Source organism: Carassius auratus, unplaced genomic scaffold, assembly GCF_003368295.1.
Source record: "Carassius auratus strain Wakin unplaced genomic scaffold, ASM336829v1 scaf_tig00042172, whole genome shotgun sequence".
NCBI classification, from domain to species: Eukaryota; Metazoa; Chordata; class Actinopteri; order Cypriniformes; family Cyprinidae; genus Carassius; species Carassius auratus.
In genome coordinates, this window is record NW_020526704.1 from 34,535 (window position 1) to 59,059 (window position 24,525).

A 24,525-nucleotide genomic window follows, 5' to 3' on the forward strand; every position below is an offset into this window, starting at 1 on the left:
TGTTATTAAAAAATGAGAACAAAATACACATTACAAATACAGATATTATACAAATAAAGTGCTTCATTTTCAGGTACAAGAGGTGTATTTAGCAGGAGCATTAAAAAAATTTAATGAACAAATATAAAAATAAAAACTATATACACTGATTCCTATTAAAGCAACTGAATTAAAGTTTTTCAGTCAAGAGCATAGAGTATTGATTTTTCTCTGTGTGTTTGTTGTTTCATTAACATATAATTCACCCAAAAATTTAAATAGCGAAGAAAAAAATCTGAATGAGTGTTCTTCTTCTACTAAACATAAACTCTATTTTGAAGAAATAGACTTAACTTAAACTCTTAAACTTAATAATCAGGCACAGTTCGAAGGGCTTTTTCGTTTTCGGGCCGCACTTTGTGCTCAGAAAAACCACACGTCAGAAAAGGACACGGAAAAGGACACAAAATCAGGCTGTTCAGTATGGAGTGAGTTTTGGTTCTTTATTACATGAGAGAAAATAAAAGATCTGAGAGAAAAAAAAAGTTTGAGAGAAAAAGTTATTACACTGATAGCAAAAAAACATTTCATGAGAGAAAAAAGAATATTTGAGAGAAAAGGTTTTCATGCCAATAGCAAAAAATAATAATATCTGAGACTAAAAAAAGTTGTGAGAGAAAGTATTTTCTCATAGAACATAAAAAAATACATTTGAAATTTTTAAAATTATTTCTGAGAAAAAAATCTCTCTCAAAATACTTTGAAAAAAACTCTCAAATATATATATTTTTTGCTATCAGTGTGAAAATATTTGCTCTAAAAAAAAAGTGTTTCTCTCGAAACGCTTTTCTTTGCTCTTGATGCAATTTCTTGCTCTCGTGTCAGGATTTTGCTTTCACTGTGAGAATTGTGTCGTGGGCGGGGCCACGTTCCTATTGGCCAGTCGGGTGAGCATCGTCTTGTCTTGGGAGTCGAAATGAATCATTACACTATTGTTCGGTTCACCTGCATAGATGCCGCCTCTGCCTTATGGCTAGTTAAGTTGAGCACGGACACTCTAATGTTTGGGTAAGATGATGACACACAGCTGGCTGAGCAAGTTAAGTATCACTGAAGATTAAACATTAAAAAATAGCACTCATATTCATGAATGAATGTGTATTATATTATTTGCTTGCTAATCGCTAGTAAAGCTAACCAGCCATCATGCTAGGTAAACTTGCAAACTCACCTGGTTTATACTATGTTTAAATCAAATGCCAAATTAATGTTTTGATTTAGATAGTTTCACGCAAAAAATATATATATATATATATATGAGAGTTTTTTGCAAAGTATTTTGAGAGAGATTTTTTTTCTCAGAAATAATTTAAAACATTTCAAATGTATATTTTTTTATGTTCTATGAGAAAATACTTTCTCTCAAAACTTTTTTTAGTCTCAAATATAATAATTTTTTGCTATTGGCATGAAAACTTTTTCTCTCAAATATTCTTTTTTCTCTCATGAAATGTTTTTTTGCTATTAGTGTGATAACTTTTTCGCTCAAACTTTTTTTTTTCTCTCAGATCTTTTATTTTCTCGCATGTAATAAAGAACCAAAACTCACTCCATAGTTCAGCTGTCAATGCACTTCGATCCCATACGCTGTTTTGGGTGGCAAATCTCATTTTTTTTGCCACCCTTCTGGACACGCCACTGCTATAAAGTTCTGCCAGGTAAACATTTCAATTAGCGTTCTGTTCTCACATGATGCACTTTTTCTGAGCGCGTAGCCCTGAAGCGCGCACTGTCAAACAGCGCCAAACTGGATTTTGTTGGATCAGACCCATCTGCAAGCTATGGAAAAATATGCACAAAACAATCCACTTTTAAGTCTTAATTTATCATCAGAGGGACAGATCATTTCTCAGGGGAGGCAGGGCTTATCCTAGCGGAGGCATTGCCTCCCCCAGCCTCTGTTTACCCATCTAAATAGACACGCCCCTGATATTCGTTAAGATTCTTCATCGAGCTTCATCCGACACTGCGTCTCCAGCTCCCCCATCCACCCTCAGTCCTCTTAACGAGAGAGAAAAAAACTTATACTCGCTTATTCAGATTGGTGCTGGTCAAGAACTGTTATAGTAATGTCTTAATATTTCTACCTGAATTTAATAAATATTTAATTGAAAACTGCTCTCCCATTTTCTTTATTTCATTCTTGAATTCATTGTACATTTATAGCATGTTCAACTGTTTCACTACTGCCACATACCTTGCATAGCCCTGTTGGGTGTCTCTTTATTAGATTAATTGTATTATTTAATCTTGTATGCCCCCGTCGTAACCTTGTGATTATGTTCTCCTCCGCTCTGCCTCTACAGATTCTCTTCCTTTCCCCACTACTGGCTGTAATTGATACAAATGTCTACCCTTGGAATCTGTGTCCCAATGCTACTGCCATTCTTTCCAAATGTTCTTTTTAAAGAATAGATTTAATTTCAGACCCACTGAATGGAATCAGAATATCAACATTCTCTTGTTCTACCACTTCTTTTGCAAGCTTGTCTGCTTCTTCGTTTCCACTCAACCCGATGTGAGCTGGAACCCACAAAAAATTACAATTGTACCATTTTGCTCTAATAAATTTAGTTCTTGTATAATTTCTATTATCATCTCTTGTCTTGTTTCTGACTTCTGCTCATTTAGAACTGCACTAGAATCTGAACTATTGCCTTGGATATTTTAACTTCACTAATCCACCTCATTGCCATAATTATCGCAAACATTTATCCTGTATATATATACTTACAGAAAACTGACATTCTGTTTTTCTTTCCCACTTCTATCTTGGGTACTACAAATGCTGATCACACACCCCGTTTTGAGTCTTTTGAATCAGAATCAGAATCAGAAAGAGCTTTATTGCCAAGTATGCTTACGCATACAAGGAATTTGTTTTAGTGACATAAGCTTCCAGTACACAGAGACAACAACACACAGACAAAAAAAAAAAAAATTACAATTTACAAATTGGCAAATAAATAAGTGTATAAACAATTGTGCTATAAATGATAATGGAATAGGATTGAGTGAGATGCAGGAATGTTCTAGGATGGAGGGGTTAACAAATAAATATAAGGATATTGCATGTTTATAAGCATAAGTATAGACCATTTAACTGTTCATGAGGTAGATTGCCTGGGGGAAGAAGCTGTTTTTGTGCCTTGCTGTTCTGGTATTTGCGGCTCTGAGGCGCCGACCAGATGGCAAAAGTTCAAAGATGGGGTGACTTGGATGTGAGGGATCCAGAGTGATTTTCTGAGGCCTTTTCCTCACTCTGGATGTATACAGTTCTTGAAGGGTGGGCAGGGGAGCACCAATAATCCTTTCAGCAGTCCGAACAGTTCTCTGTAGTCTTCTGATGTCTGATTTTGTTGCTGAACCAAACCAGACATTTATTGAGGTACACAGTACAGACTCGATGACGGCTGAGTAGAACTGTTTCAGCAGCTCCTGTGGCAGGTTAAACTTCCTCAGCTAGCGAAGGAAGCAAAACCTTTGTTGGGCCTTTTTCACAATGGAGTCAATGTGATTGTCCCACTTCAGGTCCTGAGAGATGGTGGTTCCCAGGAATCTGAATGATTCCACTGCAGTCACAGTGCTGTTCATGATAGTGAGTGGGGAAAGTGCAGGGGGGTTTCTCCTAAAGTCCACGATCATCTCCACTGTTTTGAGCATGTTCAGCTCCAGGTTGTTAAGACTGCACCAGACAGCCAGCTGCTCAACCTCTTGTCTGTAAGCAGACTCATCACCGTCCTGGATGAGGCCGATGACTGTAGTGTCATCTGCGAACTTCAGGAGCTTGACAGAGGGGTCTTTAGAGGTGCAGTCGTTGGTGTACAGGGAGAAGAGCAGAGGGGAGAGAACACATCCCTGAGAGGCGCCAGAGTGCGTGGAGCAGCTGTTTGATGTGAATTTCCCCAGTCTCACTAACTGTTGCCTATCTGTCAGAAAGTTGGTGATCCACTGACAAATAGAGCTAGGAACAGAGAGCTGGGTCAGTTTGGTCTGAAGGGCTGTTGGGATGATGGTGTTGAAAGCCGAACTAAAGTCCACAAATAGGATCCTCACATGAGTCCCTGTTTTGTCCGGATGTTGCAGAATGAAGTGCAATCCCATGTTGATTGCATCATCCACGGACCTGTTTGCTCGGTAAGCAAACTGCAGGGGGTCCAGTAAGGGTCCAGTGATGTCCTTCAGATAAGCCAGAACCAGTTTCAAACGACTTCATGACGACAGACGTTAGAGCCACAGGTCTGTAGTCGTTAAGTCCTGTTATCTTGGGTTTCTTTGGAATGGGGATGATGGTGGAGCGTTTGAAGCAGGAAGGCACTTCACACAACTCCAGGGATCTGTTGAAGATCTGTGAAAAGATGGGGGCCAGCTGGTCAGTGAATATATGCATAAACTCTCCATACCTTGACCCCATATATTCACTTACACTACGTATCTCTTGCTGTGTCCGAAACCGCTCCCTATGCACTATATAGTGCATTATATCAGGTGTCAGCCATGTTGTAGTACTGTCCGAATTCTGTCAGAGCCTTTGTTTTGCAATGTGTTATTTTGGCCACTAGAGGTCCCCAATGTGCACTCACGTCAACATTGTGCCTTTCGTAATCAGTGTTCTTGTTTTCACATGTTTCTCATTCTATTTTACTATTTTTGACCCTTTCTGGTCTGAGGATTTTTCTGTTGTGTAACCTAACTCTATACAAAGGATATTTTGTTCCCTTTTGATGTTTTTGTTAAATAAACTCTTGTATGTGTCACATGACTTGTATTTGTCACATGATTGCTCGAATGTGCCTAATTAAGGTGATCACCTGTGTCTATTTAAAGTTGACTTCACCTTATATTGATACTGTGCCTGATGAAGACCTGAAGGTCGAAACGTTGCTTGAGCTTAATTAATTAAATTCTTCTTGAGCAGTAGTTCTCAGTGTGCAGACTTCATTTTTTTATTTGAGTGCAGCTGAATATGCCATTCAGTTTCGGACTGTTGCAGCAGGGAGTGGTTGGAACAATGAAGCCCACGTGGTGTGTTTCCTGAATGGTCTATCAGAGGCAATCAAGGATGATCTGGCTACCAGAGAACCTGCTGTTGATCTGAAAACTCTTATGCATCAAGCAATCTGGCTGGATAATCGCCTGAGAGAGAGAAGCCGGAACCGCCCATCTGTTTCCTCATTGTCTGCCAGTCCAGCTCTTGCTCCAATGCCACCAGTGCCCCAAGATTCTTTGGAACCCATGCAATTGGGTAGGGCTAGGCTTTCCCCCTCGGAACGAGACCGTCGTATGAGAGAGCGCTGTTGTCTATATTGTGGATTGTATGGTCATTTTCGCTCCTCCTGCCCCGAGCTTTCGGGAAACGCCCAGTCCCGTAGAGGCAAGGAAGGACTGTGACAGGAGTTACACGCACCACTTCACCTTCCAACTCTGGGCAAAAACACCAACTCGAGGCATTGATTGATTCTGCCGCTGCCGGGAATTTCATGTATGTTTCTCTTGCTAAGAGTCTTCAGATCCCTACTTATTCTCTTCCTGCACCCCTAACTGTGACAGCCTTGGATGGAAGACCATTGTCTCCCGGGAAAGTAACCCACCTCACCTCTCTCCTTGGTCTCACCACTTACCAGCACCAGGAGAGAATGTGCTTTCACCTTATACAGTCTCCAGAGTTCCTTGTTATCCTCGGTCACCCATGGCTTCTCCAGCATAATCCACACTTTGACTGGTCCACTGGCACTGTTCTCAGTTGGGGTCCCACCTGTCAGACTAAATACTTGGCCCAGAACCCCCCTGACCTTATTCTCGAGTCCCAAGAAACCCTAGATCTGTCTCAAGTCCCTGCTCAGTACCACCACCTCAAAGCAGTGTTCAGTAAAATGAAGGCCACCTCCTTACCACCTCATCGGCCTTATGACTGCGCCATTGAGTTATTCCCGGGTACCTGTCCCCCCAGAGGTTGTATATTCTCTTTGTCTCCCCTGAACAAACTGCTATGGAGAGATACATTAATGAAGCTCTTGTAGCAGGCATCATCCAATCATCCACTTCCCCTGCTGGAGCTGGATTCTTTTTTGTTGGGAAGAAGGATGGCGGACTTCGACCATGTATTGATTACAGGGGCCTTAATAAGATAACCATTTGAAACCGCTATCCCTTGCCACTAATGACAACTGCATTTGAAATTCTGCAAGAAGCCTCCATCTTCACTAAGCTTGACTTGTGCAATGCCTACCATCTTGTTTGCATTAGGCAAGGAGATGAGTGGAAAACTGCCTTCAACACACCCACTGGGCACTATGAATATTTAGTTATGCCCTTTGGCCTCACTAATGCTCCCGCAGTATTTCAAGCTCTCATCAATGATGTTCTCAGAGACATGTTAAACCAATTTGTTTTTGTCTACTCAGACGATATCCTCATCTTCTCGAGTTCCCTCCACGAGCATGTAAAACACGTCAGTAAGGTTCTGAGACGCCTTCTTGATAACCATCTTTATGTTAAACCTGAGAAATGTGAGTTTCATGTGACCAAGGTTCAGTTCCTGGGGTTCATCATCAAGCCTGGCCAAATACACATGAATCCTCAAAAGGTTCAAGCTGTTGTGGATTGCCCCCCCCCCCCTCATCGGTAAAAGAGGTACAGCGTTTCCTTGGCTTTGCCAATTTTTATCACAAATTCATCCGGAACTTTAGTACTGTGGCGGCTCCTTTATTTGCTTTATTTGCTCTCACCAAGGGAACCAGCTTTTCTTGGGGACCTGAAGCAGAGTTGGCTTTCAACAAACTAAAGATATATTTCACCTCTGCACCTATTCTCATTCTCCCTCACCCAGATAGACCATTCATCATGGAAGTCGATGCTTCAGATGTATGGGGTTGGAGCTGTATTATCCCAGATAGGAGAGGACAACAAGCTGCATCCATGTGCATTCCTTTCCCACCGCCTTACACCAACTGAGAGGAACTATCATGTAGGGGATCGAGAGTTACTGGCAGTCAAGTTAGCGCTGGAAGAGTGGAGACATTGGCTTGAGGGGGCCAAACACCCATTCCAAGTACTCACGGACCACAAAAATCTGGAATATATTCAGCAGGCAAAGCGACTCAACCCCTGCCAGGCACGTTGGTCCTTATTTTTCAATAGATTCCAGTTCATCTTGTCCTACCGACCTGGCTCTAAGAACCTAAAGCCTGATGCTTTGTCCCGAGCATATGTTAAAACTCCACAGGAAGATTGTGTTGCACCAATTATCCCAAGTTCCAAGATATTAGCTCCTATCAGGTGGAATCTGGAAGATACAGTAAAACAAGCCCAAGCCAGAGAACCAGACCCAGGAGGGGGGCCAACCCACTGTCTTTTTGTCCCTAAAGCTGTCCGCTCTCAGATCCTCCAGTGGGGACACTCCTCTCGTCTCACTTTTCATCCAGATACCTCACACACTCTTGAGTTCCTCCAAAGACGATTTTGGTGGCCAACTATCAAGGAGGATGTGACCGCATTTGTGAACGCATGTCCCACATGCAACCAAAATAAAATCTCTCACCGCTCTCCTCAAGGGCTATTGCACCCTCTCTCCATACCTCATAGACCTTGGTCCCATCTTTCCATGGATTTTATCACTGGTCTTCCACTATCACAAGGCAACACCACCATCATGGTCATAGTAGATAGATTTTCCAAGGCCGCCAGATTTATTCCTCTGCCTAAACTACCCACCGCAAAACAAACTGCTGAATTGGTTATAAATCATGTGTTCAGAGTCTTTGGAATTCCACAAGACATCGTCTCTGATCAAGGACCCCAGTTTTCCTCCTGATTCTGGCGGGCTTTTTGTCAATCTCTGGGGGCTACAGTGAGCCTGACTTCTGGGTTTCACCCAGAGTCCAATGGACAAACAGAGCGGCTTAATCAAGATCTTGAGACTACACTGAGATTTATGGCAGCTAACAATCCTTCCTCTTGGTCTTCATTCATCATGTTGGCAGAATACGCACACAAAACCCTTTGCTCCTCTGCAACAGGCATGTCCCCTTTCGAGTGCCAGTTCGGGTACACCCCTCCACTATTCCCTGAACAAGAGGTGGAGGTTGCAGTTCCCTCTGCACATCAATTTGTTAAACGCTGCCGCCAGACATGGAAAAAAGGCAGACTCAAGCTCCTTAGGGCGTCTCAGCAGTACCAGCGCCAGGCTAATCGCAGACGCAGACCTGCCCCCACTCTGCGCCCTGGCCAAAGAGTCTGGCTCTCCACTAAGAACATTCTCTTGCGGGTGGAATCCCGCAAACTTTCCCAGAGATTCATCGGCCCCTTCAAGATTGCCAGGAAAGTGAACCCAGTTACCTATCAATTGTACTTGACTAAGTCTTTGAAAAATAATCCAACTTTTCATGTCTCCCTGTTAAAACCTGTTTTGTCTTCTCCTTTTCTTGCGACAGGAAGACCTCCTCCTCCTCGTATCATCGGGGGCCAGCCAGCTTACACAGTCCACAGAATACTAGATGTCCGTCAAGTACGTGGGTCCCGGCAGTATCTTGTGGACTGGGAAGGCTATGGTCCCGAGGAGTGCTCCTGGGTTCCTGCCAAGGACATCTTAGACCCCAAACTAGTGCAAGAATTTTACGCTCGCAAGCCCAGTTGTCCTGGAGGGAACGTCAGGAGCCGTTCCTAGAGGGAGGGGTCCTGTCAGAGCCTTTGTTTTGCAATGTGTTATTTTGGCCACTAGAGGTCCCCAATGTGCACTCACGTCAACATTGTGCCATTCGTAATCAGTGTTATTGTTTTCACATATTTCTCATTCTGGGCTTTCTATTTAAGCTGATCACTTCCTTTGCATCTTTGCTTGGTTATTATTGTTCCTAAGCAAGTTCCTTTCCTGTAACAACGTTGAAAACTCAGCCAAGATGAAGGAACAGCTGTTCATAGCTGTATATGGATTGCCATTTTGAAATAAATTTAGTAGCAGAGCTACTGAGGGCGATTTTTTTGTGCTGCAAATCTATTTATCCTTTGCTGAAATTTCCGCGTCTTCATGGAGAGAGCACGTCATGGTTGCTTAGCAAAGGCAGACGCTTCAGGAGCGCTTCTGCCCGAGCGCTTTGGAAAGAAGGAGAAAACGGCCCCTTAGCCTAACTGACTCCATTGACGGTTTATCAGCATCCTGGTTTGCTCCATTTGTCATCTTATCACAGACCCAATTTTCCTTCCAAAGAGGAGATCTATACCAGGAATTTTTTCAGATCTGCTGCTTTTGCCTATACCCATGATCATTCCTACCTCGCCAAACACATCGCGACACCTGCTGTTCTCGCCAAGCCACACGTTGTGGCCAATAGACCATGCAAAGCCCGGAGCTCGCCTCACTCAAGATTGTCCCACCCATGACCGGGCTCTCCTTGAGCGCTGGATCACCACAGCAGCAGTCATTCAACCAGTCTGGGCCGCACCCCAGTTCTCACTACAGCAAGCCTCTCTCACTTCCCGCCGTGGGTCAGCCTTCCACCGCAGCTTTTTTTTTTGTCTGCTCCCGCAGGAGCCTTTTCTGTATCTCCCCACAGCCACTGCAGCAGGAGCCTCTTCTGTATCTCCCCACTGCTGCAGCAGTGTCTGCCCCCACAGGAGCCTTTTCTGTATCTCCCCACTGCCGCAGCAGTGTCTGCTCCTGCAGGAGCCTTTTCTGTATCTCCCCACTGCCGCAGCAGTGTCTGCTTCCTTAGGAGCCTTTTCTGTATCTCCCCACTGCCGCAGCAGTGTCTGCTCCCGCAGGAGCCTTTTCTGTATCTCCCCACTGCCGTTGCAGCAGGAGCCTCTTCTGTATCTCCCCACTGTCGCAGCAGTGTCTGCTCCCGCAGGAGCCTTTTCTGTATCTCCTCACTGCCGTTGCAGCAGGAGCCTCTTCTGTATCTCCCCACTGCCGCAGCAGTGTCTATAAAAAAAAAAAAAAAAAATCCTTGAATGTGGACTTCTAAAGTTCACTTTTCAGATTTTCATTACATAAAGCAATTTCACTGAAATAAGCTTTCCCCCAATAGGCGATGTGAATTTGAACAAGTGTTCATGATCAGATTCGATGCCCCACATTCTCAGTTTTGCATTAACCATTGGAGCGGCTACTTTGATAATTCTGGGGTCAGAAACTCCTAATCGATCCTTCAGATCTGCATAACTAGCCATTTTCAAACATAATCACCTCAAAGAGAGAGAGAAGAAGAGGAGACAGAGAAAGAAACAATTCGTTGTTCATCATTCCATGGGTCTTGGTTCTCTTCTGGCAAAAGTCGATATCACCTCCACTTTGAAGTTATGCCTATTCATCCTAGGTTGTGGTGATAGTATTACGTATCGACAATAGTCAAGATGATATTAGGCTCATTTTCCTATTAATGTATTTTATTATCATTATTAGGTGGCCTACCATAATTCAGCTATCAAACTACTCCGTTATTCCATTTCAGCACTGCATTTCACACTTGCCGGTGCTCGCAAGGATGATTTGAGCCTGTAGGCAGTGAAGAAGTCTCAATCCAAACAGACGTACATTGTCTGCAGATACAAGGTATTTCATTTGTTATGTACCCCTTTAAAAACAAAGATCTAGGGGTGAAAGGGGGAGGGGGTAACAAATAAACGGTGGGGGGAGACTGAGAGAACTGCCGTCTCCAAGTTCCAGGGCTGACACACAAGAAAGCTCAGTAACACCAGTTTGAGCAAACAACCAGAGGTATTTTATTTAACAGAATGGAAAAATATATAAGGCTTCAGGAGGGGAAAGGCCAAAACAATAAACAAAAAGTTTCCTCTGACTAAGGTTTTCAGTATTAACTTACCTACCAAACAAAAAGAAAAAGAAAAGCACAGAGATACTTCCCTGACTTCCTCTCTAACTCAAACACAGGAGAAAAAGGGTCATTTCTATATATAAATAAACTTTACTTACTTACTTCCTATGCTAACATCAAAGTGTTGAAGCGCAAGTAAAAGACCAAGAGCTTCTTTCTCGATGGTGCTATATTGCTTCTGATAGGACCCAAACTTCTTTGAGAAATAGGACACCGGATGATCAATACCATGTTCATCTTCCTGTAATAACACTGTACCTGCCCCTGTGGCACTGGCATCCACTTGCAATTTGAATGACTTTTCAAAGTTGGGGGCTAGAAGTACAGGTGCGTTACACAACAGGTCTTTCACTGCACTAAAAGCTAGCGAACATTCACAAACCAAGATTAACTTTCCGCTACTACTCAAGAGATCATTGAGTGGAGAAACTACTGCAGAGAAGTTTCTGCAAAACCCTCAATAGTACCCAGCCATTCTGAGAAATCGGCGCAACTCACGCTTATTGCTGGGGGTGGGGAACTGTAAAATTCCACTTTGGCAACCACAGGTCTCACATCCCTGACCCACTTGTTTTCCCAGATAAGTGACTGCTGCTTTTCCGAATTCACATTTGGCAGCATTTAAAGTTAGTGACGCTATAGCAAACTTATTGATTACACTTTCAAGTTTTTTAACATGCTCTTCCCATGTGCGTGAATAAACAACAATATCGTTGATATAGACCTCACAATGTGTGACACCTGCCAGGACCCTCTGCATCAGACGTTGAAAGGTAGCGGGGTCATTTCGCATCCCAAACGCCAACACGTTGTACTGATAAAATGATCTGGTGTCACAAATGCAGAAATTTCAGAAGCATGGGGAGTTAGGGGGACTTGCAAGTAGCCCTTAAGGAGGACTAATTTTGATATGATGTTAGCGGAGCACACCCAGTCTACACAATCCTCCATTCGAGGTAACAGGAACGAGTCTGCCTAGGGGGTTTTGTTCACCTTGCGATAGTCTGTGCAGAATCGAAAAGATGAGTCTGGCTTTGGCACCAGTAAACAGGGGGAACTCCACAGGCTCTGACTGGGCACGGCAATATCATGACGTATCATGTACTCCACCTCCTCCTTCATTATTACATGTTTATTTGGGTTCACTCTGTAGGCAAGCTGTTTTACTGGCAAAGAGTCTCCCACATCAATATCATGGGTCAGCACTGAAGTTCTGCCTGGTACATCAAGAAACAGTGAAGGGTACCTGGATATTAGCTGCAGAAGTTCTTTACGTTGGCAGACAGGGAAGATTATTAGGCAAGTTTTGCAGAATCACTGAATTTTTAAGTTTTCCACATGAGCTGACAGGAACTTTATCTATCAAGCCATCTTTGGCAAGACAATAACTGGCAGTTGAGACCGTAGCTACAGGGGTAACACTTGGAGTAGCGTTGTAAGTTCCCTCATCACGTTTCAGATATCTTTTCAACATATTTATGTAACAGACGCGTTTACGTCTTTTCCGGTATGGGGTGGGAATCACATAGTCAGTGTCACTCAATTTTCTTTCAATAGTATATGGGCCTGAAAACTGCTTGAATTTCTTTGAGGTAAAGTTTGATCCATGATCTGTTTGGATCTCTTTGGGTAACCCAATATAGTACAAAACTTCACAAGACCCTTAATCATAACAGGGGATTCAATTGTGTGCAAGGGAACTGATTCAGGGAACCTGGTTGTGGTGCACATGATGATTAACACATATTGGGAACCACTTTTGGTTTTTGGCAGTGGACCAAAACAATCTAGTATCAACCATTCAAACGGTTCAGCCATCACTGGCACTGGATGCAGAGGAGCAACGGGGGCCTTCTGGTTTGGTTTGCCAGACCTCTGACATATCTTATAAGTTCTGCAAAACTCCGCTATTGAGGACTTGCACTTTGGCCAAAATAAGTACTTGGTTATTCTGTGAAAGGTTTAATTGACACCTAAATGCCCTGCAGGTACATTTTCGTGGGCTTCAGCACCTGTGGACGATAAACAGCAGCAAGGACGACTTGGTGAACTTCATGGTAGTCAGAATCACTATCCTCTGGCTTCCACTTCCTCATTAACACCCCTTTATCACAGTAGTAGGCAATTCTAGCTTCGGGCACTTTCTTACAGGCAAGGGCAGCATCAAAACATGAAGTAATAGATGGATCTGCCTTCTGTGCAGCAATTAGCTGAGCGGTCAACACCAAGAGTTTCATGTGGGTTAATTGCATCAACACCTTCCCCAAACGTAGGCTTTATCATTAACTCACATTTGAGAGGTTCAAAGGGCACTTGTAAGAATGAGTCAGTAAGATTTACAACGTCTTCCAATATTTTTTGACTGTGCTTGGGTCACTGCACACATAGAAAATGTAGAGGGGAACTGTTGGGAAAGACTAGAAGTATCATCAGCTTTACCGTCGTTCCCTACGATAAGTCTGGGAAAAACTTGACCACCTGCCAGGTCATTTCCTAGTAGGAGACCCACCCCTTCAAATGGCAACTGCTCAAGCACTCCAAGAATAACTAATCCAGTCACAAGATCAGATTTTAAGTGTACTTGATGGAGAGGAACACTATCACACCCCATTTCAATACCACAAATTAACACATCCGTGCCAGTGTACGAGCTTTACGAGAAGGGCAGTAATTCTTTTAAGACAAATGGACTGTGCTGAGCCAGTGTCACGCAAAATCACAACAGATTGATGCGCAGTGTCAGGCAAGGAAACAGTGCCAGAAAGAAGAAAAGGTTGAATAGACTCATCCTTAATTACAGACATGCTTTGCACTAACGCAACCTTTTTGGATTTAGTCTCAGTATTTTTCCTTTTGCAAGCCTGACACTCAGCAATTAGATTCCCTCCATCAAGGCTATAAAAACAGGAACGTTTGTCTCTTCTACCAGAAGAGGCAGGCTTGTCCCTATTTCCGTTACTTTTTGCCATATTCTGAGATACACGTGACAAATCTTGCTGAGTGTTTTTATTAGCAAACGGCATGTTTGAGAATCGGGCAGACGGAAACACATTGCGGTGCGTCAAAACAAACTCATCTGTTAACACAGCAGCATTCAACAACAAATTTACTTTTTGTTCATTTAAATGAACGACAACACCTTCGGGAAGAAAAGTTTTAAAGTCCTCCAGTAAGATCAATTCTTGTAATTGCTCAAAAGTAGTGGCCTTACTGGGGAGACACCATTTTTCCAAAATTACTCTTTTCTCTCTCGCAAATTCTACATGCGTCTGTCTCTCTGACTTAGCATGAACTCGAAAATTTTGGCGATATGCTTCAGGAACTAGTTCATAGCCTCTGAGAACAGCAGTTTTAAGGATATTATAATCGAGAGACTGCTCAATTGGCAACAACGCGCAAATCTCTTGAGCTTTACCTGTTAAGCTACATTGCAGCAATAATGCCCACATATCACTCGCCATTTAAGTTTACCTGCGATGCGCTCAAAAGCGACAAAGTAGGCATCAACCTCTGACTCGCGGAAGGGAGGCACAAGATTGATGTATTTGCTGACATCAAATTCCTGAGCACTCCTTATGTGTGAGATTACAGGTACAGGAGGAGAAGAAACAGAGGGAGATCTCGAGTGCGGAGCTGGAATAGGTTTTCACCTCCGCCGACCGTAATGCTACAGTACGGAATTTAACCTCTCTATCAGTTTCTGCCTCTACAACTCTGAGTAAATTCTCATTCTCCTGCTTTTCAACTTCAAGGTCTAATTCCTTTAGACGAATGTATAAGGCCAGATCAAAGCTTGCACTTTCAATAGTATTTACACCATAAGCAAACTCTTCAGCCACCACATTCGTTGCAACCGCAGGGTGTTCGTCCATTGTATACCATTGTATACGAGCTGCTTAAACAAATAATCCTTAATCACTTGCTTTTTCTCTTCTTTTACTATCTCGATATTAAAGAATTCTGCAATCAAAATTAGATATTTTTTTCTAAATTTCTGAAAGATATCTGTGGAGGGAGACAGAGTAAACGCCAACAAATCAAACTCCATTTCTACCTCCACAGAGACTCTCTCTCCCCCTCTAAAGCAAAGACAGCGAAAACTAAATGTTTAAGAGAAAAGAGTAATTGTACTCACAGAATCAACGCAGCCATAAAAATAAAATAAAAATAACGGGCGGACAAGCCCCCACTTGTTACAAACCCCTTTAAAAACAAAGATCTAGGGGTGAAAGGGGGGGCAACAAATAAACGGTGGGGAGAGACTGAGAGAACTGCCGTCTCCAAGTTCCAGGGCTGACACACAAGAAAGCTCAGTAACACCAGTTTGAGCAAACAACCAGAGGTATTTTATTTAACAGAATGGAAAAATATATAAGGCTTCAGGAGGGGAAAGGCCAAAACAATAAACAAAAAGTTTCCTCTTGCTAAGGTTTTCAGTATTAACTTACCTACCAACAAAAAGAAAAGCACAGAGATACTTCCCTGACTTCCTCTCTAACTCAAACACAGGAGAAAAAGGGTATTTTCTAAAATAAATGACATCCACCTCCCTACAAGAAAAATATTCCACTTCTACTTAAGCAGTTAAAACAAAAATGACAGACATTCTGCAACTCTCAATTACTTCACTTTAACACTATAGGTGAAGCAATCAACAAACACTTAAGTAGACAATAGTTTAAACAAGAGCTTAAAATCACAACACTGGAACTAGAAGATGGCAGTTGCAAGGATGGAATGCCTCAGCCTCTCACTCTGGACTGTAGCTCTTGGGGGTTCCTTTATACTCCAACTAACAAGCTAAACAGGAGTCAGGTGGCACTCATTAGCCTGACAAGCAGAGAGAGGAGGAGGAGTAAAAGAAACAAGATCACAGTCTACACACACATACACACAGTAAACCCAATGGTTAATGAAATCAAAAGAAAGAATAACTTATGTCCCTATGGACGTAACGCATTGCACTTTAACAGGTAATCTGATATGTGGAATATTTGAAATGAGCTCTCACTGAGTTTAATGCCACAGTTAGGTTAGAATCCATCTCATTCTTGTTTCTGTGGCGGTGCGTCGGTCTCATCATGAGGCGCGTGGTCCGGAGCGCGTATGACCAATGCATCAGTTCATCTGAACTTTACTCCAAATATATGAACCTACCTGTTTTGAATACTTTATTTTTAACACAATCGTTTACGTCCATATTAGGGTTAAATTGTTGGACTTTAAATGAAATCTACTATTGTTTTTCACCGTTGACTGATTTTGCAGAACATTTAGACTGATAACTTCCGTGCGCATGTAGCAGGGATATGTTGTTACACCAGATTATAATAAATTTTATATATATATATATATATATATATTTGTTTTTATTATTAATTGTTTTGGGGCATTTTATTTTGAAAATGTTGCGTGCTTTTATTGAATATAGTATGTACATTGGGCTGATGTCATACGTAGGTAAGGCGTTCAAAACGCAGCGCAATCGGAAGTTCGTCCTCTTTGCTTCAATGCCATCAGAGAGGAGAGGTACGATTTTCATGAGCTCCGTTCATTAAATGTTAAAATGTGTTATAAGTGTTCATGTCATGTCGGTGTGGCCAATACGAGAAAGTATTCTGTGTAATGTTATATTTGACCATTAGTTCGTGTTATTAACCTGGTAAATGTAGTTATTTGAGTGCTCTTTACTGGTGAATAGTGCATTGCGTGAGATGGCGGCAAAGTGTGTGCGTTGCGTGTGTGAAGGATATGTTAGCGGCTATGCAGCTAACATCTCAATTAAGGAATATTTATATATAGATAAATAGAAATTGATAAATAATAGATCGAGATGTTTAATTAAAAAGATGTGTATGTATAATTATACTTTGTAAACAATATTAAATATATGTTTTAGTCTTTAATATATTTTGTAGTTTGTACACTTAGGAGCTATATTTTATATATTTTATATATTGCATTCATTGTGTGATCTGTGGTTAATTGCCTGGGGTACTTAACATGTATTTTGTGGTTAACAGGCATAATTAAGAGCTGTTGCAGATAACAGTGCCTGTCTGTTTGCTTGTTTTACTACACAGGTATGTCAAATAGTATTCAAGAAACACTATAATGCTGTTTTGAATTATTGGTATATAAGAAGGACATGTTTGTGAATGTATTATTATATTACATGACTTAGTTTATTATTTTTATTACTCATACTATTATATATATATATTATATTATATATATTATGTGTGTTGTAAAGTGTGTGTGTGTGTATGTTACTCTTTGCTTCAATGCCATCAGAGAGGAGAGGCATAATTAAGAGCTGTTGCAGATAACAGTGCCTGTCTGTTTGCTTGTTTTACTACACAGGCACTACAATTAAATCCCCATCAGTTAAATACTAGCTTTGTGTGGACAATTCTTTTATTTAACATCCATAAAACACAACGCAGAGGAACAACCGCTACAAAACTGGTGCCGTGACCCGCCGACTGGTTGATCGTTGTCGACCGCTGGGATTGCTGACGTGGTGTGTGACTACCGATGAGGGGGGCTGGAGGTGCTTCTGTCATTTGTTGCTGTTTCTTCGGTGGAGTTCGGACGTCTGACGGATTGAACTGTGTCTAGGAGGAGACTGCTGACGTACTGTGTTGCAGAGATTCAACGCTGAAGACACAGGTGTGCGAAGTACAGACTGTTGAACTGGTGATTTGTGTCTAAGGTGGATCGAGTGAGCAGCGTGCTGGATCATCGAGGTGTGTCGCCGCCTAACTTGTTTTGACTGAACTGTAAATGAAGGTACTAAACGTCATCAATTGACTTTTTGACAGGAGGATTTAAAAAAAGTGGACTGTGCTTTATATGAGTTTTAAGGTCATATTTTTATTTATTTTTTCTTCACTTTTCTAAATTTAAACGGTTTCTCTTACATTTATTTATTTGTTTTGTTAATATTTTTGTGTTTTGACAGTATTCTGATGCGTGAGCGAAATGGCTGCTAAACAAAGTGATTTGGGGTGGGACAACACGTTTACAGCTGGTAGGGGGCGGGGCAGTCTTTTGAATACGCCTGACAGAGCAAAGCTGTTTGAAGATCCTGAGTACTGTAGTACAGGTCGGGGTAGAGGAATTGGTCTTTCCCCCGATGACAGAGTTCAAATGTGCGGTAGTCCAATCGCTGCAGCCAGTAACTATGAATTCGCTCCTCAAGAGTCAGAAATGTCTGGTCAAATGAGTAACCTCATAAGACAAATTGGTATTGAGATTGGGCAATCAATTAGAGAGAGTATGATGAGGCCTGACTTTTCTAACCATCCATCTGCTAGAAAGTTACAGGAAGGTGTCAGTGGTCATGTGACTGACCCCTCTAATACTACTGTCATTGACGCGTCAAAAATGAACTTGATCCTGAGAGCTGAGGTGTCCGCACCACCACACTTTCGAGGAGATAGTTCAGACAAATACTCAGTCCTGGAATGGGAAGACACGATGAGGGTATATTTGAACAAACTTGATGTGACAGAGTCTGAAATGGTTGATGAGATAATGAACAGAGTTATGGGGCGGGCCAGAGATGTAATGAGAGTATGGCTGTGCAATGGTTCTACAACTCCAACTGTTGATTCTGTATTTTCTGTTTTGAAGCAGCACTTCGGGGACCAGAGCAGTTCAGGTATTCCTTTAGCTGACTTCTATTCTGTGAGACCATATCCCAGGGAGAGCGCTTGGGATTTTTGGATAAGACTAAACAAGGCAGCAGATGTTGCAGAGCAAAGTTTAAGATGGGAAGGGAGTTCCCTGGATAACAGGAGCAAAGAGGTGGCCGTTATGTTCATTCGTAACTGCCCTGACAAAGAGTTAGCTTTCGTTTTCAAGAGTAAGCCTGTACAGTCATGGAATGCATCTGAGGTGCAGGAGCAGCTTGACGAGTTGTTAAGGGAACGCAAGTTGACGAATCACACTGTCAAACAATTCACCACGGTTGTCTCAGAGCCAGACGTTGATGTGCCTGTCTCATCGTCTAAGTCTGAACAGGGTGGGGGCGTAGCTGACGAGAATGCATTGGACAAAGTCCTGTCTTTGCTTGAAAAAACGTAAGTGTGCAACACTCAGTCTGTACGAGGCCCCTGGCCTAAACGAATGGGCAATAAGATTCGAGAGTGCAGAGTGTGTCAAAGCGGTGAGCACAGCACGACTGCTCATTGTAAAATGTACAATTTGTGTTTCAAGTGTTTTGCGGCTGGACATGCGAGCTACAACTGCGACAGTCATAGAATAACGTCCAGGTTGGGCTCCGGTCAGCATGACAGAGTTGCGTCTCGGGGAAACTAGACAGCTCCCTTCGGGCAGAGGGCGAAGTGGGGCTGTGTAGTTCCTCTGAGAATGATTTTGAGTCTGTTTATTCTTTCTTCTGTGAGAGTGTTGGCAAAACAAAAACAGTCATTTTCCAGAACAGCATGCAAGTTGATCAAAGTAACAGTTTATTTTATACAAGTGTGTTACTACAGGACAAAGTTGAGCTTCGGGGGATGCTGGACAGTGGCTCCATGGCGACCACTCTGAGTTAGGAAGTTTTTCCTCAACTTGGAGACGCTGGGGTGCTGGACCGGGATATCCTGAGCTCTTCAGATATTGTCCTGGTGGGTTGTGGTGGCAAACAAACTACTCCAGATGGTGTGTGCAATCTGAAGCTTGAAGTGTACGGGGTCAGTTTCATTGTCCCAGTTCTGATTGTAAGGGGTCAAAAGGACCAGATCATACTTGGCACAAATGTCTTGAAACCTCTAATAAGTCAGATGAAGCATACGGACCAATTTTGGAAAGTGGTTAAGAGACCTGACTCGATTGTGCTATCTGAAAATGGCCAGTTTTTACGCATACTTTCTTGTATCGAGAGATGGAGGGGTGATTCGATTCCTGATAGGGTGGGTACTCTGAGACTGAGGTCAGCTGTGACACTCCAGCCAAGGAGCGAACATCTTGTTTGGGGTCGTGACAGAGTGTTTAGTCAAAATGTAGGTGCGGTACGTTCTGACAAGTCATGTGGTAGCCTTACTGTGGGTGGCTCTACATCTGGAGCAAGTTTGACAGGTAACGGCAGGTTGGACGACCTGGGGCTGAGCGACTTGAATGTCGGGGATTGTGAAGTGTCTCCTTTTTGGAAGAACAAGTTAGTGGATCTCATTGAAAAATATGAGTGTGTGTTTTCCAGGCACAGTTTGGACTGTGGCGAAGCGAAAGGTTTTTGTCATCGTATCAGAGTTACAGACGACAGGCCCTTTCGTCTTCCATACCGGCGTCTTTCTCCTGCTCATTACTTGAAGTTGAAAGAAACTTTAGATGAAATGGAGGACAAGGAGATCATTAGGAAGTCGAGCAGTGAGTATGCGTCACCATTGGTTTTAGTGTGGAAGAAAAACGGTGACTTAAGGATATGCACCGATTTCCGATGGTTCTAAGTGATGACTGTGTTTCTGAAGTTGATGAGTGTACTTCAACTGTTGCAGAAATTCCTATGACATTGCACAGTGTGCAAGATCAGGGGAATGAAAGAGTCTCTGGTCTACAAGATGGCTTTAGGTCAAGATTTGGGAGATTGATTAAGCCAGTTAACAGACTGATACAGTCAATGTCAACTCAGAGAGTGTATGAAATTCATGAAATTTGAACTGTTCAATTGAGAACAACAAATAGGTTTGTTAAAGAGTTAAAAGACTTTCTTTTTTTTTTCCTGCTTGTTTTTGTTAAATACATGTTTTGCGAGTGTAATGAGTACATTAACGGGACATTGTTGGTGTCGTGTAGAACTGTGTACAAGGCATGGTTTTCTATGGGTTATTTGGGGATTAGCTACCCCTGGGTTTCCTTAATCTCGAAAGAGATAGTTAAGAACTGAACAAATCTAATGTGATTTCAGAAAATGTGGCATCCTTCGCTAATTTAGCAAGACTTTGTAAGTAATGCATAATCTGGTGTAAAACAGTGGGGGTGGATGTAGCAGGGATATGTTGTTACACCAGATTATAATTCATTTTATATATATATATATATATATATTTGTTTTTATTATTAATCGTTTTGGGGCATTTTATTTTGAAAATGTTGCGTGCTTTTATTGAATATAGTATGTACGTCGGCTGATGTCATACGTAGGTAAGGCGTTCAAAACGCAGCGCAATCGGAAGTTCGTCCTCTTTGCTTCAATGCCATCAGAGAGGAGAGGTACGATTTTCATGAGCTCCGTTCATTAAATGTTAAAATGTGTTATAAGTGTTCATGTCATGTCTGTGTGGCCAATACGAAAAAGTATTCTGTGTAATGTTATATTTGACCATTAGTTCGTGTTATTAACCTGGTAAATGTAGTTATTTGAGTGCTCTTTACTGGTGAATAGTGCATTGCGTGAGATGGCGGCAAAGTGTGTGCGTTGCGTGTGTGAAGGATATGTTAGCGGCTATGCGGCTAACATCTCAATTAAGGAATATTTTTATATAGATAAATAGAAATTGATAAATAATAGATTGAGATGTTTAATTAAAAAGATGTGTATGTATAATTATACTTTGTAAACAATATTAAATATATGTTTTAGTCTTTAATATATTTTGTAGTTTGTACACTTAGGAGATATATTTTATATATATTGTATATTGCATTCATTGTGTGATCTGTGGTTAATTGCCTGGGGTACTTAACATGTATTTTGTGGTTAACAGGCATAATTAAGAGCTGTTGCAGATAACAGTGCCTGTCTGTTTGCTTGTTTTACTACACAGGTATGTCAAATAGTATTCAAGAAACACTATAATGCTGTTTTGAATTATTGGTATATAAGAAGGACATGTTTGTGAATGTATTATTATATTACATGACTTAGTTTATTATTTTTATTACTCATACTATTATATATATATATTATATTATATATATTATGTGTGTTGTAAAGTGTGTGTGTGTGTATGTTAATCTTTGCTTCAATGCCATCAGAGAGGAGAGGCATAATTAAGAGCTGTTGCAGATAACAGTGCCTGTCTGTTTGCTTGTTTTACTACACAGGCACTACAATTAAATCCTCATCAGTTAAATACTAGCTTTGTGTGGACAATTCTTTTATTTAACATCCATAAAACACAACGCAGAGGAACAACCGCTACACGCAGATGCGGCAAATTTGTCACAGGACAAGCAAGATGACAGTAGTGCCCGACTTCATGAACTAGCTGTTTTAAATATAGTATTTTTATATCTAACATCAGTTTATCAGTGCATCTGAAAGTATATATTTTTTAGACTATCAGTGATTCCATAGGCTCTCTTTCATGCACCTGCATGGCTCACAACGGCAAATAGTCATGCCATGACAAGAACAGAGTCTCTCTCTTACTCCACCCAAGCACGATTACATGCACCAAGATTTTCTGACTTGTTATCGGAAGCAGCTCATTGGAATTGTTAAACAATTATCCTCATAGCGTCTACCCTTTTAGACAACTAAATTGTTCTTAGTATTGAGCTCCCTGTCAGGCGCTGCAAGAGTGCTCCCGGTTGAGCCAACCTTTGCCTTTTCCGTTCAACTACCAGCAAAGCTTACTCCTATGAAGTTGTGAGTATTAAACTCCTATCAGATGACGCAAGAGCTTTCCCGGTTAAGTAATCTTGGCCTTTCTGTCTTACATCAGTGAGGCTACCCGTTCGATGCAGTGAGTATTGAGCTCCCATCTGATGTTGGTGTAAGCCTCCTGGATAGACAACTGACTTTTTCTTCTCCAATCCAGCCATACTAGTCCATCTTCGAATACCTCCTCCTTAGAAATTCTCAGACGCAATTCTCCCATGAACCTCTATTTTAGACAAAAAAAAAAAAAAAAACACTCCTTCACTGTCTGGCAATATACTGGCCATTCAACTTTACCTTTCTGTCTTACATTCGGAGAGGCTTTCCCATTTGATGTCTTGAGTATTTACAACATTATGTTTAACTTTCTACAGTCGGTTAGGCTTACCCATTTGACACTGTAGGTATTGAGCTCCCGTCGGATGTCGAAGGGATTCTACCAGCTAGACAACTTTTTTCATCCTATGGCCAAAAAAAATTTACCCATCCGATGCTGTCAGTATTGAGTTCCCATGGGATGCTGGCGCGAGCCTCCAGGCCACACAACCTTACCTTTTCCTCCTACAGTCAGCGAGGCTTACCCATTCAATGCTTTGATTATTGAGCTCCCATCGGACGCCAGCGAGAGCCCCCTGGCAACACAACTTTACCCTTTCCTTCTTGTGCCCGGAGAGGCTTACCCGTCTGATGCTGTTGAGTATTGTGCTCATGTCAGATGTCGGCGAGAGTGCTCCCGGTTGAGTTTTTTCTACTTGCTGCCCACAAACAGGTTTTATCCATCTGATGCCGTAAGTATTGCAGAGCAGAGGACCCCTGCAGGCAAGCAGTAGAGACAGAAGTCCACCAGAGCGGAGCAGAGGACCACCACAGTCGAGCAAATGGGCCAGAAGCCCATCAGGGTGGAGCAGCTGAGCCAGAAGCCCACCAGGGCAGAGCAGAGGACCACCACAGTCGAGCAGATGGGACAGAAGCCCACCAGGGCAGAGCAGAGGACCACCACATCCGAGCAGATGGAACAGATGCCCACCAGGGCAGGGCAGAGGACCACCATAGCCGAGCAGAGGAGACAGAAGCCCACCAGGGCAGAGCAGACGACCATCACAGTGGAGTCAAGCAGATGGGACAGAAGCCCACCAGGGGAGAGCAGAGGACCACCACATCCAAGCAGATAGAAAAGACACCCACCATGACAGGGCAGAGGACCACCACATCCAAGCAGATAGAAAAGACGCCCACCATGGCAGGGCAGAGGACGACCACATCCAAGCAGATAGAAAAGACGCCCACCATGGCAGGGCAGAGGACCACCACAGCCAAGCAGATGAGACAGAAGCCCACCAGGGCAGAGTAGAGGACCACCACAGGGGAGTCGATGGCACAGGAGAGCAAGTCTGGTCAGGTAGGTCATAAAAACATAAAAGCTACACGCTAAAACATATTGTGAACAGCCTGAATGATGGCACTAATTTGAACATTAATTTTAATGTATGTATTTATAACAATAACCTATTTACATATTTTTATTTAAAAAAAATTAGCAAGTCCACAGCATCATAATATTTTAGGAATTAAGTAAAAATTACAACAATGAAATCATGTTACATTGCATGAAGTAAAATTTAATATATGACACATGTATAGTTTATTAAAAATGAATTTAAGAAAAGTATGTGGCACCTGTCATTCTTCACATATAAAATGAAACAGCAATAGGCTTACTGATGATTTTTTTTATTTATCTCGAAATTGATTTATTTCATGAGACACGTGTTTGTATTAAATTGTTCTGGGTTTTTTTCAACAATATTTTTTACGTTTTTATTTTCATGCTGCAAATATTAAACAGGAAAATATAATTGATTCACATGCTGTATGAAAGGAGGCAAATTTATTGTTTATATTTTATATTAAAATTGACAGAAGCATGAGGTTTTGTGTTATAATAGAAAGTAACAAAGCCCAAAGCTTATTGCGATTAAAATGTTACATATTTTTCCAAGGATTTATACCATAATTACAGTAAATGCTTGTGAATAGTAACTTAAC

The 24,525-nt window shown here is 41.9% G+C and overlaps 1 protein-coding gene across 1 annotated transcript; it reads left to right on the forward strand.

The window, feature by feature from the left end:
- Nucleotides 1–16,362: 16,362 nt before the first annotated feature.
- LOC113085764 (uncharacterized) lies at nucleotides 16,363–19,132 on the forward strand. Its single transcript, XM_026255253.1, has 5 exons — nucleotides 16,363–16,400; nucleotides 16,895–16,954; nucleotides 17,235–17,507; nucleotides 17,587–17,663; nucleotides 17,836–19,132. The coding sequence occupies exon 5, from the start codon at nucleotides 17,856–17,858 to the stop codon at nucleotides 18,960–18,962; it is 1,107 nt and encodes a 368-aa protein (XP_026111038.1). The 5' UTR covers nucleotides 16,363–16,400; nucleotides 16,895–16,954; nucleotides 17,235–17,507; nucleotides 17,587–17,663; nucleotides 17,836–17,855; the 3' UTR covers nucleotides 18,963–19,132.
- The last annotated feature ends 5,393 nt before the right edge of the window (nucleotides 19,133–24,525 follow it).

What these genes read in the sequence shown, in the direction of transcription:
- LOC113085764 (XM_026255253.1), top strand. Translation starts at nt 17,856, where the DNA reads ATGGCTGCTAAACAAAGTGATTTGGGGTGGGACAACACGTTTACAGCT.